The sequence below is a fragment of the Bufo bufo genome, chromosome 7 (assembly GCF_905171765.1).
Source record: "Bufo bufo chromosome 7, aBufBuf1.1, whole genome shotgun sequence".
NCBI classification, from domain to species: Eukaryota; Metazoa; Chordata; class Amphibia; order Anura; family Bufonidae; genus Bufo; species Bufo bufo.
In genome coordinates this window covers 186,716,698-186,729,154 of record NC_053395.1, presented here as the reverse complement: position 1 = coordinate 186,729,154, position 12,457 = coordinate 186,716,698, and the positions used below count along the sequence as shown (strand labels likewise).

General features: G+C 46.7%; 1 protein-coding gene across 1 annotated transcript in view; it reads right to left on the bottom strand.

The window, feature by feature from the left end:
- Positions 1-9,939, bottom strand: part of SLC25A12 (solute carrier family 25 member 12) — a 152,329-nt gene extending 142,390 nt beyond the window's left edge. Inside the window, exons 1-2 of the mRNA XM_040441758.1 lie at positions 9,807-9,939; positions 5,430-5,477 (exon numbers count right to left, since the gene is read on the bottom strand). Coding sequence (XP_040297692.1) covers positions 5,430-5,477; positions 9,807-9,818 — 60 coding nt within the window. The 5' untranslated portion in view covers positions 9,819-9,939. The remainder of the gene's footprint in view (positions 1-5,429; positions 5,478-9,806) is intronic.
- Positions 9,940-12,457: the final 2,518 nt, after the last annotated feature.

The window sequence follows — 12,457 nt, the reverse complement described above, 5'->3', positions numbered from 1 at the left end:
CGAACAGCTGATTGCTGGGGGTCCCAGGTATCAGACCCCCACCGATCAGATACTGATGACCTATCCAGAGTATAAAATTCCTGGAAAACCCCTTTAAGATTTAAGAAAACTAAGCAGATAATGGACAAGTGAAGCAAATGCTACAAACATAACAGTGAGCAACACAGGCTGGAAGCGGTCAATTACTTTATATGATGGGGATTGGGGTTCCTTCAGGGCCCTGTATAATTCACAGCCTACCAGAAAAATAACACGGAGCCGCCCTCACTGGATCCTGGCACAGATAGAGACAGGTGCTCTTGCCATGCCCATTGGTTGGATCCGAGTCTGAGACATGGTACATAGTAGTTGAGTTTAGTGTCAACTTATGATAGCCCAGGACCATTGGGCATTGAAAATATTGTATCCTGAGGCCATTGCATGTAACACACACTAAACAGTTGCTTTATCATATCGCCCCTTTATCCATAAACGCTGACGTGTGAAGTCCCACGGCATCATTACAGAAGTTGGTAGCAGTAAACTCAACCTTTCTGTCACTTACATGAACATATAAATGGCATTTTCTTAACCCATTGCTAGTCAAGTTCCACCGTTCTCAAGTACTGAAATCAGGACTCCAGCTGCACGGTAGGCAAAGCATCCAAGGATATGGGATACGTCACTGCATACCTAAGTTTGTGTCCCTCGCCCTTGGACATTACTTACACATTGCACAGGATGTCCAGATGCGTCACAGTGATCTGCACAGTTCTAGCATGGTGCCTCTAAATACCACAAGAACATGAATTCATATTGCCCCTAACTGGACTACAGATTTCAGCTTATTGTGAATTCCTCTTCTCTCCTCCATGCTTCTTGAAATCCACATCATGCCAAGTATTTGCGCAGATTTTCAGGGCAGATTTCACCCTTTGCATTGCAAAAGGTGAGAAATGGGGCAAAGGCACGTCAAAATCCAGAAGTTACACATGAGGATTTTGGTACAGAAAGGCTGTGAAAACTGCAAGAAAATCTGCATAAACTACGGTACACTGCCAGGTGCATATACTATTATTCTGCCGGGCACTGCTTTCTGAAAGTGCCCAGGAGGTGGTGAATCACAGGGAAGGGCTCTCTGCATTCTGCATTGAGCTGCTTTACAACCCCTGCCCCCTGTTCTGAGTGATAGCTGTAGTGGTTGCAGCCAGAACCAGGAGGTGGGGAGCAGCAGGGACCCAGTAAGCATCGGAATAGCAGTGGAGGGGATCAGTAAAGGCTACTTTCACATTAGCGGCAGCCTTCCCCGGCAAGCTGTTCCGGCGGGTGAACAGCCTGCCGGATCCGTGCTGCCGCTATTGCACGCGTGCGACTGGAAGTCCACTCCCGCAGCGCGGCCGGAATAAAACTACGACATTTTGCTCCAAAAAATTAACCTTTTCCCCCAAAAGTGTGTGTGTGTGTGTGTGTGTGACAGTGCGTCTTATGAAGTGAATACTAATGAGTTCAATTATGGAAGCACTCATTAGTACAGAGTAGGACCAGGAAGCGGTGAATATAGTGCTCCTGGTGTTGGCTGCCCTCACCGCTTCCTGGTCTTCTGCCGGGCATCCGCTGTGCTGTGTTGTGACGGACATGGCGCACTATCACCTGACACTGTGTGATGTCAGGTCACAGTGCAGCACAATGCCGGCAGAACACCAGGGAGTGGCGAGTACAGAAAGGGCACTGGATCTGATGAGTGGCGACGCTGTCCGGAGCAGAAGAGGTAAGTCCATTTATTTACTTTATGCCTGATTTGAGGTCTGATGAGGATTGGGGGTCTTGTGAAGTTTGCAGGTTTGATTTGGGGGTTTCATGATAATTTGGGGTCTGATGAAGACTGGTGGTCTGATATGGATTCTAATGAGAAATATTTTTTTCATATTTTCCTCCTCTAAAAGCTAGGCGTGTCTTATGGTGCTAAAAATATGCAATTCAGGCTACATGCACACGACTGTATGTGTTTTGCGGTCCGCAAATTGCCGTATGCCATCCGTTTTTTTTTTTTTGTGGATCCATTGTAACAATGCCTAAAATGGACAAGAATAGGACATGTTCTATTTTTTGGCGGGGCTACGGAAGGGACATACTGATGCGGACATTGAAATGAATGGGTTTGCAAAAAAAAACAAAAAAAAAAACGGACACGGAAACAAATAAAGTTCATGTGCATGTAGCCTTATAAACAGGAAATCCGCTGCCAAGAAAAGTTTGACACGTCATAAACAGAACCACGGACCGATTACCTATCTAATCTAAATCGATCTACTATTTCATATGATGCAAACTGCAAAATGTCTAACAAATCCAGAACACTGTAACATAAAACACTGCCAAAAAAAGTTGGACACGTCATACAGTAATAAGAACCATGGCTTATATAACGAAGAGCTATTGTAACACAAGCTTCCACTGCAATTATTCTCTCATTGTAATAGGAAGGTATAAAATACATGAATCACTTGTTTCCACTGATCTGTCCATCTACCATTCATAAATGGCTGGCTGAGTTCCAGTAAAGCTTTGTACTGATACACCATTCGCTCGTCCTTCGTTCAGAGGAGGGATTCAACTTGTATCAGACCTCTTAAGTATGTGGGTCATCCCTGCTCTGTACTATCAAAGCGGAGAAACCGGTTATTAACATGTTACTGCATGTGCACGTGAACAAACCTGTGAGGGTGATACATTATAAATGAGTGGAAATAAACTAAACGAATATACACTATTCAAACTACACAGCTAGAACTCTATGCTACATATGCAAACAGAGTCGTGTAGACTCCGTGTGCTGTCCGCATCCGTTGCTCCATTCCGTGGTCGGCAAAAAAAAAATTATATAACCTGTCCTATTCTTGTCCGTTTTGTGGACAAGAATAGGCAGTTATATTAATGGCTTTCCGTGCCGAACGCACACGGAAGCCATCCGTGTTTTGCGGATCCGCAATTTCCGGACCGCAAAACACACAACGGTCGTGTGCATGTAGCCTTAGTGTACTTTCACACTTGCGTTTCTCTTTTCCGGCACCGAGTTCCGTCCTAGGGGCTCAATACCGGAAAAGAACTGATCAGTTTCATCCCCATGCATTCTGAATGGAGAGAAATATGTTCAGGATGTCTTCAGTTCAGTCACTGAACGGCGTTTTGGACGGAGGAAATACCGCAGCATGCTGTAGTATTATCTCCGTCCAAAATTCCGGATCCGTTGCCAGAATGCCGGATCCGGAATTAATCTACATTGAAATGTATTAGTGCCATTAAAAATACCGCAATGCCGGATCCGAAAAAATATATATAACGGATCCGTTTCTCCAGATGACATCTGGAGAGATGGATCCGTTCTTGGAATGAATTTGTAAGACGGATCCGCATCCGGATCCGCCTACAAATGCTGTCCGTTTGCATGCAGATTGCCTGATCCGGCAGGCAGTTCCGGCTACGGAACTGCCTGCCGGATCACTCTGCCGCAAGTGTGAAAGTAGCCTTAGGGTGACTTTTTTCCTAATCACTGCCAAAATCCATAAAGGTCACATACCGTATTCATCCAACACTGAGGCCCTATCGTACCACCAGTTTATAAAGAACAAAGGGGTCATGAGTAAAGCTAAGCCCATAGACAGACTACTGCTCCCGAGGCACATAAAAGAATAAAAAAAAGTGCATTACTTGAGGATTATCTTGTCATATCATTACTGGTTCCGCCTAAAAAATGTCTGCCTCCTGTCTATGCAACTTGACGGGTCCTCCTTTAATGCACTTTCATGTCGTAGATACGCATTAAACGCGCGCCATTACATTTTAATGGACGGTGAGACGCTAGGCCAAATGTCAGCTAAGATACAAAAAAAGCCCTGTTACTGTGGCAACCAACCCCATAATTCCACCTAAAATGCAACAGGGAATCATTTATGGTAAGGAGTACAGACATAAAAAAAAATATAAAAAAAAGGGTGATGTTGCCATAGCAACCACTTGTTAGCTTTGGTGGGGTGGATGGTGACAATAGGTTAACTAATGCAATCCTTACGCCGACTGGTTGCTATGGGCAACAGCTCTTTTTTCTGCACTAAAATTCATAAATGAGGCTTGCTTTTCCAATTTGTCAAAAATGGTAATTTAGCAAAGTAGGTGCGGAAAGTCAGCGCCTCGTCATAAATTCGAAAATGTAGAAATCCGCAGCACGTCAGGTCTTTGTTCGGTTCTGTTGTGCGGATTTCACCCTTTTCATTGCAAGGGTGAGATCTGCGGCAAAACCGCATAAAAAAACTTCAAGTAAGTCTACTTTCACAGTAGTGTTTTTCTTTTCCGGCACTGAGTTTCGTCCCAGGGGCTCTATACCGGAAAATAACTGATCAGTTTTATCCCCATGCATTCTGAATGGAGAGAAATCCGTTCAGGATGTCTTCAGTTCAGTCACTGAACGGCGTTTTGGATGGAGGAAATACCGCGGCATGCGGCATTAATTTACATTGAAATGTATTAGTGCCGGATGTGAAAAAAAATAGAAACGGATCCGTTTGTCCGTATGACAAACGGAGAGACGGATCCGTTCTTGCAATGCATTTGTGCGACGGAACTGCTTGCTGGAACAGTCTGCCGCAAGTGTGAAAGTCGCCTTTGGCTTTCCGTTTGCGAGATCCGTTCAGGGCTCTCGCAAGCGGTCCAAAACGGATCAGTTTGCATTCTAATGCATTCTGAATGGAAAAGGATCCGCCCAGAATGCATCAGTTCCACCTCCATTCTGCTTTGGAGACTGACACCAAAACGCTGCTTGCCGCGTTTTGGTGTCCATCTGATCAAACTGAGCCAAACGGATCCGTTCTGACACACAATGTAAGTCAATGGGGACGGATCCGTTTTCACTGACACAATAGAAAACAAACCCATCCTCCATTGACTTTCAATGGTGTTCAAGACGGATCCGTCTTGGCTGTGTTAAAGATAATACAAACGGATCCGTTCTGAACAGATGCAGACGGTTGTATTATCTGAACGGATCCGTCTGTGCAGATCCATGACGGAAAGTAGCCTTAAACATGGGGTTTTTGGTACGGAAACTCATGCACAGTTTCTGCAAGCCCGCCGCCACCCATGTGCAGCTAGCCCGTGATGGCTATCCTGCGGCACTCTATAGCTGTGATGAAACTACAACTCCCAGCATGCTCCATTCATTTCTATGGAGTTCTGAGAACAGCCAAGCAAGTGTACCTCCTGGGAGTCGTAGTTTTAACACAGCTGGAGTGCCGGAGGTGAGCCATCACAGGCCTATAGCATCATCCCTATGCTTTATTGTAACCAGCACAATGTAAAGGTTTGGAGGACACGCTCAAAATATTTACCCAGAACAACAAAGTAATGTCAATAAATAATAACATTAATGAACATGTCTAAATGTTAAGTCTTCTTACCCTCAGAAAGATGGCCTTCAACTCACTGGGGTCGGCTCGTTTGGTGACCTGCAATTATAATGAATAAACAATTAGTCCAGTCTTTGGGGTACTCCTATTTAATGAGGACCTCTCATCAGTTTACAGGTGCCCCCCACCCCTCCCCCCGCTGAAGGTAATCAATAGAGAGGAGATGGTCTCGATGCTGAAGTAAGAATTAGATCGGGGCCGCACTGCGATATTGTCACAACCCCAGAACAGCAAAAAGTTCAGCAGTATTGGATTATTATTTTCTTCCAAGATTCTGGGATGGCGTTCAATGCAACTTGTGAGTCGTTCTGTGACCCCATTCAGTCCACACACACAGATGGTTTGGTCGTGCAGGGGTCTTAGGGCCAAGGTCGCTGTGTGGCCCCAGCTATATTAGGGGGCCTTCACACTCTGCGGATTTTGTAGCAGAATTTTCCGCCATTGAAAATCTGTTCTATTCATTTGAATGGAGAAGCAAGCGCATGGATTTCTGCAAGACCTGGAACTGATTTTCAGTCGTGGAAAATTCTGCAACGTGCGAAGGCGGCCTTACAACGGGCCGAGGAGAGCAGGTTCAGATTAGGATAGTCATCCTACTGGTCTCAGTCACAGATATGAAGACGGCCCCACACACACACACACCTCATACCATGCAAGGAATGGATCCTGGAAATGGGAATCTCGGAAACTAGATGTTTGTATTGTGTGTAGAGATATTCTTGGCTGATTGTTATTATATGCTATGCTAAATCCAAACACTACATTTCTCAAGAGGACACGGATCTAGGCCTCGTTCACATTTTCGTGTCCGTGGAGTTCGTTTACTGGTGCATTCATTTGTTTGATGCAAATTTTAACACTGTACCTTTTAGGTCAGTTTCACATGAGCGTGCCTGACCGTGGCTCTCCTGTGCTGAAGCCTCATTCACACGACCGTGTCCGCTCTACAGACTTCAAACCGTGGATCTGCAAAACACAGACATCGCGGTGTGGACCCACTGACTTTAATGGGTCCGCAAGATAAGGATGAAGATAGGACATGTCCCATCCTTTGTGGCGCGGCCGCACAGATCCTGACGCACACGGAAGGGCTTCAGAGTGCCTCAGGGTAAGTGCGGCTACGCCGCAAAAGACAGAATGTGTCCTATCTTTGTCCTTATCTTGCGGATTGTGGACCCATTGAAGTCTATGGGTCCACACCGCGATGCAGGGTGCACACGGCCAGTGTCCGCGTTTTGTAGATGGCAAGTTAATATGACGCTGCGAGTAGGAGAAGCAGCACTCGGTCTGGGACATGTGGTCATCACATGGAGCGTGTTTCCCAGATTGAGCACTCTTATTTGAAATCAGCCTTAGGCCTCCTGCACACGACCGTATGGCTTTTTCAGTGTTTTGCTGTCCGTTTTTCACGAATCCGTTGTTCCGTTTTTTGTTTCCGTTGTGTTTCCGTTTTTCCGTATGGCATATACAGTAATTACATAGATAAAATTGGGCTGGGCATAAAATTGTCAATAGATGGTTCCGCAAAAAACAGAACAGAAACGGAAGACATACAGATGCATTTCCGTATGTGTTCCTTTTTTTGCGGACCCATTGACTTGAATGGAGCCACGGATCGTGATTTGCGGGCAATAATAGGACATGTTCTATCTTTAAGGCTCCATTCACACGTCCGCAAAATGGGTCTGCATCCTTTCCGCAATTTTGCGGAATGGGTGCGGACCCATTCATTCTCTATGGGGACGGAATGGATGCGGACAGCACACAGTGTGCTGTCTGCAGCCGCAATTGCGGAGCACGGCCCTGATTTTGGGTCCGCAGCTCCGCAAAAAGATAGAGCATGTCCTATTCTTGTCCGCAGCTTGCGGACAAGAATAGGCATTTCTATGGGGGTGACGGGCTGGTGTGTTGCGGACCCGCAATTTGCAGGTCCGCAACACACCACGGACGTGTGAATGGAGCCTAAACGGAACGGAAAAACGGAAATACGGAAACGGAATGCATACGGAGTACATCCTGTTTTTTTTTGCGGAACGATTGAAATAAATGGTTCCGTATACGGACCATATACGGAACGCAAAAAACGGCCAGTAAACGGGGGGAAAAAAACGGTTGTGTGCAGGAGGCCTTGGCCTTTTTCCCACGGGCGTGTGCTCCCCGTGGTCGTGCTGCGGCCCGCAAAATGCAGGCCGCAATGCACGAGCACAGTCCGTGGGGCAGCCGCATCGGATTGCGGACCCATTCACTCAAATGGGTCCGCGATCCGGCCGTTCCGCAAAAAGATAGGACATGTTCTATCTTTTTGCGGAAAGGAAGTACGGGACGAAACCCCACGGAAGCACTCCGTAGTGCTTCCGTAGGGTTCCGTTCCGCATCTCCGGATTTGCAGACCCATCGAAGTGAATGGGTCCGCATCCGTGATGCGGAATGCCCACGGAACGGTGCCCGTGTATTGCGGATCTGCAAATGCGGTCCGCAATACGGCAACGGGGCGCACACGCCCATGAAAAAGAGGCCTTAGTCTCTTGAGTAGTGGTCTCCAACCTACAGCTTTCCAGTTGTTGTGAGACTACAGCTACCAGCCTGTGGCTGTCAGAGTACGTTAGGAGTTGTAGTTTCAAATAGCTGGAGAGCCGCGAGCCGGAGACCATTGCTCCAGTCAGTTCTAATCTAAAAGACTCTCCAGGGAATCACTTTTTTTTTTTTATATATGAGTTTCCCTTTAAGATATGTCGTGACACGGGAAACACAAGACATTTTATGGACATTTTCTTGATCAATTTGCTTTACATCTGTATCATAAAGTCCACACAGTAACTTCTCAATCACATGACAAATTTCCAAAACCCCGCCATCATTTCACGATAATGACAATTTAAGGGGCGTCCATGGATCTTTTACAGAATAAAGATTGTTCCGGTCTTTTTTATTTTCAATGTAAATTATCATCAGGTGTATGACCAGCAGCACATATGACATCACTAAATTATCATCAGCAGCACACATGACATCACTGGACTATCATCAGGTGTATGACCAGCAGCACATATGACATCACTAAATTATCATCAGCAGCACACATGACATCACTGGACTATCATCAGGTCTATGACCAGCAGCACACATGACATCACTGGACTATCATCAGGTGTATGACCAGCAGCACATATGACATCACTAAATTATCATCAGCAGCACACATGACATCACTGGACTATCATCAGGTCTATGACCAGCAGCACATACATCAGCACTGGGCTATCACCAGGTGTATTATCAGCAGCACACATGACATCACTGGACTGCACATATGACATCACTAGGTGTATGACTAGCAGCACACATGACATCACTGGACTAAGCACACATGACATCACTGGACTATCAGCAGCAGCACACATGACATCACTAGACCATCATCAGGTATATGACCAGCAGCACACATGACATCACTGGACTATCAGTAGCAGCACACATGACATCACTGGACTATCAGTAGCAGCACACATGACATCACTGGACTATCAGTAGCAGCACACATGACATCACTGGACTATCAGTAGCAGCACACATGACATCACTGGACTATCAGCAGCAGCACACATGACATCACTGGACTATCAGCAGCAGCACACATGACATCACTGGACTATCAGCAGCAGCACACATGACATCACTGGACTATCAGCAGCAGCACACATGACATCACTAGACTATCAGCAGCAGCACACATGACATCACTAGACCATCATCAGGTATATGACCAGCAGCACACATGACATCACTGGACTATCAGCAGCAGCACACATGACATCACTGGACTATCAGCAGCAGCACACATGACATCACTGGACTATCAGCAGCAGCACACATGACATCACTGGACTATCAGCAGCAGCACACATGACATCACTGGACTATCAGCAGCAGCACACATGACATCACTGGACTATCAGCAGCAGCACACATGACATCACTGGACTATCAGCAGCAGCACACATGACATCACTGGACTATCAGCAGCAGCACACATGACATCACTGGAGCTGCTGATCACAAGCTTTACATAAGAGAAATCCTGGTCCAGCCTCATTTTACACACAGCTGTTAATTATTAACCCCATGCACATAGATAAGAGCATCACCCTGAGCGGACACAAGCCTCTGCCACCCTGCATAGGCATGTATGGCACAGAACACAAGCAGCAGCGATGCAGCAGGGCCCGGGCAACACCCAGCCGTCCTCCCCTGGCTCACATAATGGCATGCACGGGGCCCCGGGGCTCCGGCACTACGGCCGGCTAGCTGAGGGGAAGCGGCAAAGCACGGAGAAGCTAGAATGCAGTAAGAGCAGCTAGTCGGAGTCACCTTGAGCGCCATGCTGAGGCTGCGTGATGTCAGAGCTGCTGGAGGGCGCGCTCCCGGGATCTCGGGGACGCGCGCTGCCGCCGGCTCCGGTCGGTGGCTCCGCTATAAACTCCCCCTTCCCTCAGCACCCGGCCAGAATAGGCAGGTTATTTATATGTGCCTATGGAGGGAGAGCAACTGATTGTGTCAGTCACCTAACATCAGGGCTAGGGTTTCATCTCCTCAGACTGACTGCTGGTCACTCAGCATGGTGGTGGTGGTCCCAGTGACAGCTGTCCTCAAGGAAGCTCTGACAGGGAGCTGAAGGTTTGGGGTCCATTCACACACATCCGCATTAATTCGGATTTTTTATTTTTTGCAAAAACTTTGCCAATACAATATACACTACTCACAAAATGTTAGGATTATTTGGTTTGTGGGGTGAAATTTCAGGATGAACCTAAAATGTACTCTAACCTTTACAGGTGAACTTAAAGGGGTTCTCCAGGAATTAAGAAAATGAAAATACTTAAATATTACTTTATAATAAATAAATTCCCAAATACCTTTCATTATTTATAATGGATCTATTTGCCGGGGGAGCCATCATTAGGGGAAACAAAATGGCCGCCGTCCTATTAGTACACACAAAACCTGTCCTGATCACACAGCAGGACAAGTTACTTCACAACACTGAGCTAAAGAGCTGCCTCATCCTCCTCACCCACGGTCAGGAATATGATCCTGAATACAGATGTTAAAAACTTTAGCTGAATCTCTGGGGAATTTAGTTCATGAGGAGACATGAAGTACAGAGAGGACGGACAGGACAGGCTGTGGTAATGGAGACTGTAAACAAGTGCTGCTGCTCATTATCCGCACCTCACCCTCCTCTCATGTCTCCTCATGAACTCCATTCCCCAGAGATTCACCTGTATTCAGGATGATAATCCCTGACAAGCAGAGCAGAGAGGAGGATGAGGCAGCTCTTTACCTCAGTGTTGTGAAGTAACTTGTCCTGCTGTGTGATTAGGACAGGCTTTGTGTGTACTAATAGGATGGCGGCCATTTTATTTCCCCTGATGATTGCTCCCCCAACAAATAAAGCCATTATAAATAATTAAATGTATTTGGGAATATATTTACCATAAAGGGACATTAAAGTATTTCCATTTCCTTAATTCCTGGAGAACTCATTTAATGTGACCTTCTCTAAACTTTTGGATGCACATGTCCAACTGTTCAATGTTTCAGTACTCTTTGCACAACTTGCTGTTCTCTAACAAGGAGCTTAAGGCCCCTTTCACACGGGCGAAAATTCAGCGCGGGTACAATGCGTGAGGTGAACGCATTGCACCCGCATTGAATCCGGGCTTCAATTCACTTCAATGGGGCTGTTCAGATGAGCGTTGATTTTCACGCATCACTTGTGCGTTGCGTGAAAATCGCAGCATGTTCTATATTCTGCGTTTTTCACACAAGGCAGGCCCCATAGAAATGACTGGGGATGCATGAAAATCGCAAGCAACTGCGGATGCAATGCGATTTTCACGCATGGTTGCTAGGTGATGATGTTAGTAAATTGATAAAAGTCAATTCACTGTATTATTTTCCCTTATAACATGGTTATAAAGGAAAATAATAGCATTCTTAACCACCTCCGGACCGCTGTACGCACAGACGCGTCCTGGAGGTGGTTGATTCATTCCGCCTGGACGCATATACGCGTCATCTCGCGAGACGCGAGATTTCCTGTGAACGCGCGCACACAGGCGCGCGCGCTCACAGGAACGGAAGGTAAGAGAGTTGATCTCCAGCCTGACAGCGGCGATCGTTCGCTGGCAGGCTGGAGATGTGTTTTTTTTAACCCTTAACAGGTATATTAGACGCTGTTTTGATAACAGCGTCTAATATACCTGCTACCTGGTCCTCTGGTGGTCCCCTTTGTTTGGATCGACCACCAGAGGACACAGGTAGCTCAGTAAAGTCCCACCAAGCACCACTACACTACACTACACCCCCCCCCCCCCCGTCACTTATTAACCCCTTATTAGCCCCTGATCACCCCTGATCACCCCATATAGACTCCCTGATCACCCCCTGTCATTGATTTCCCCCCTGTCATTGATCACCCCCCTGTAAAGCTCCATTCAGATATCCGCATGATTTTTACGGATCCACTGATAGATGGATCGGATCCGCAAAATGCATCCGGACGTCTGAATGAAGCCTTACAGGGGCATGATCAATGACTGTGGTGATCACCCCATATAGACTCCCTGATCACCCCCCTGTAAAGCTCCATTCAGATGTCCGCATGATTTTTACGGATGCACTGATAGATGGATCGGATCCGCAAAACGCATCCGGACGTCTGAATGAAGCCTTACAGGGGCATGATCAATGACTGTGGTGATCACCCCATATAGACTCCCTGATCACCCCCCTGTAAAGCTCCATTCAGATGTCCGCATGATTTTTACGGATGCACTGATAGATGGATCGGATCCGCAAAACGCATCCGGACGTCTGAATGAAGCCTTACAGGGGCATGATCAATGACTGTGGGGATCACCCCATATAGACTCCCTGATCACCCCCCTGTCATTGATTACACCCCTGTCATTGATCAACCCCCTGTAAAGCTCCATTCAGATGTCTGCATGATTTTT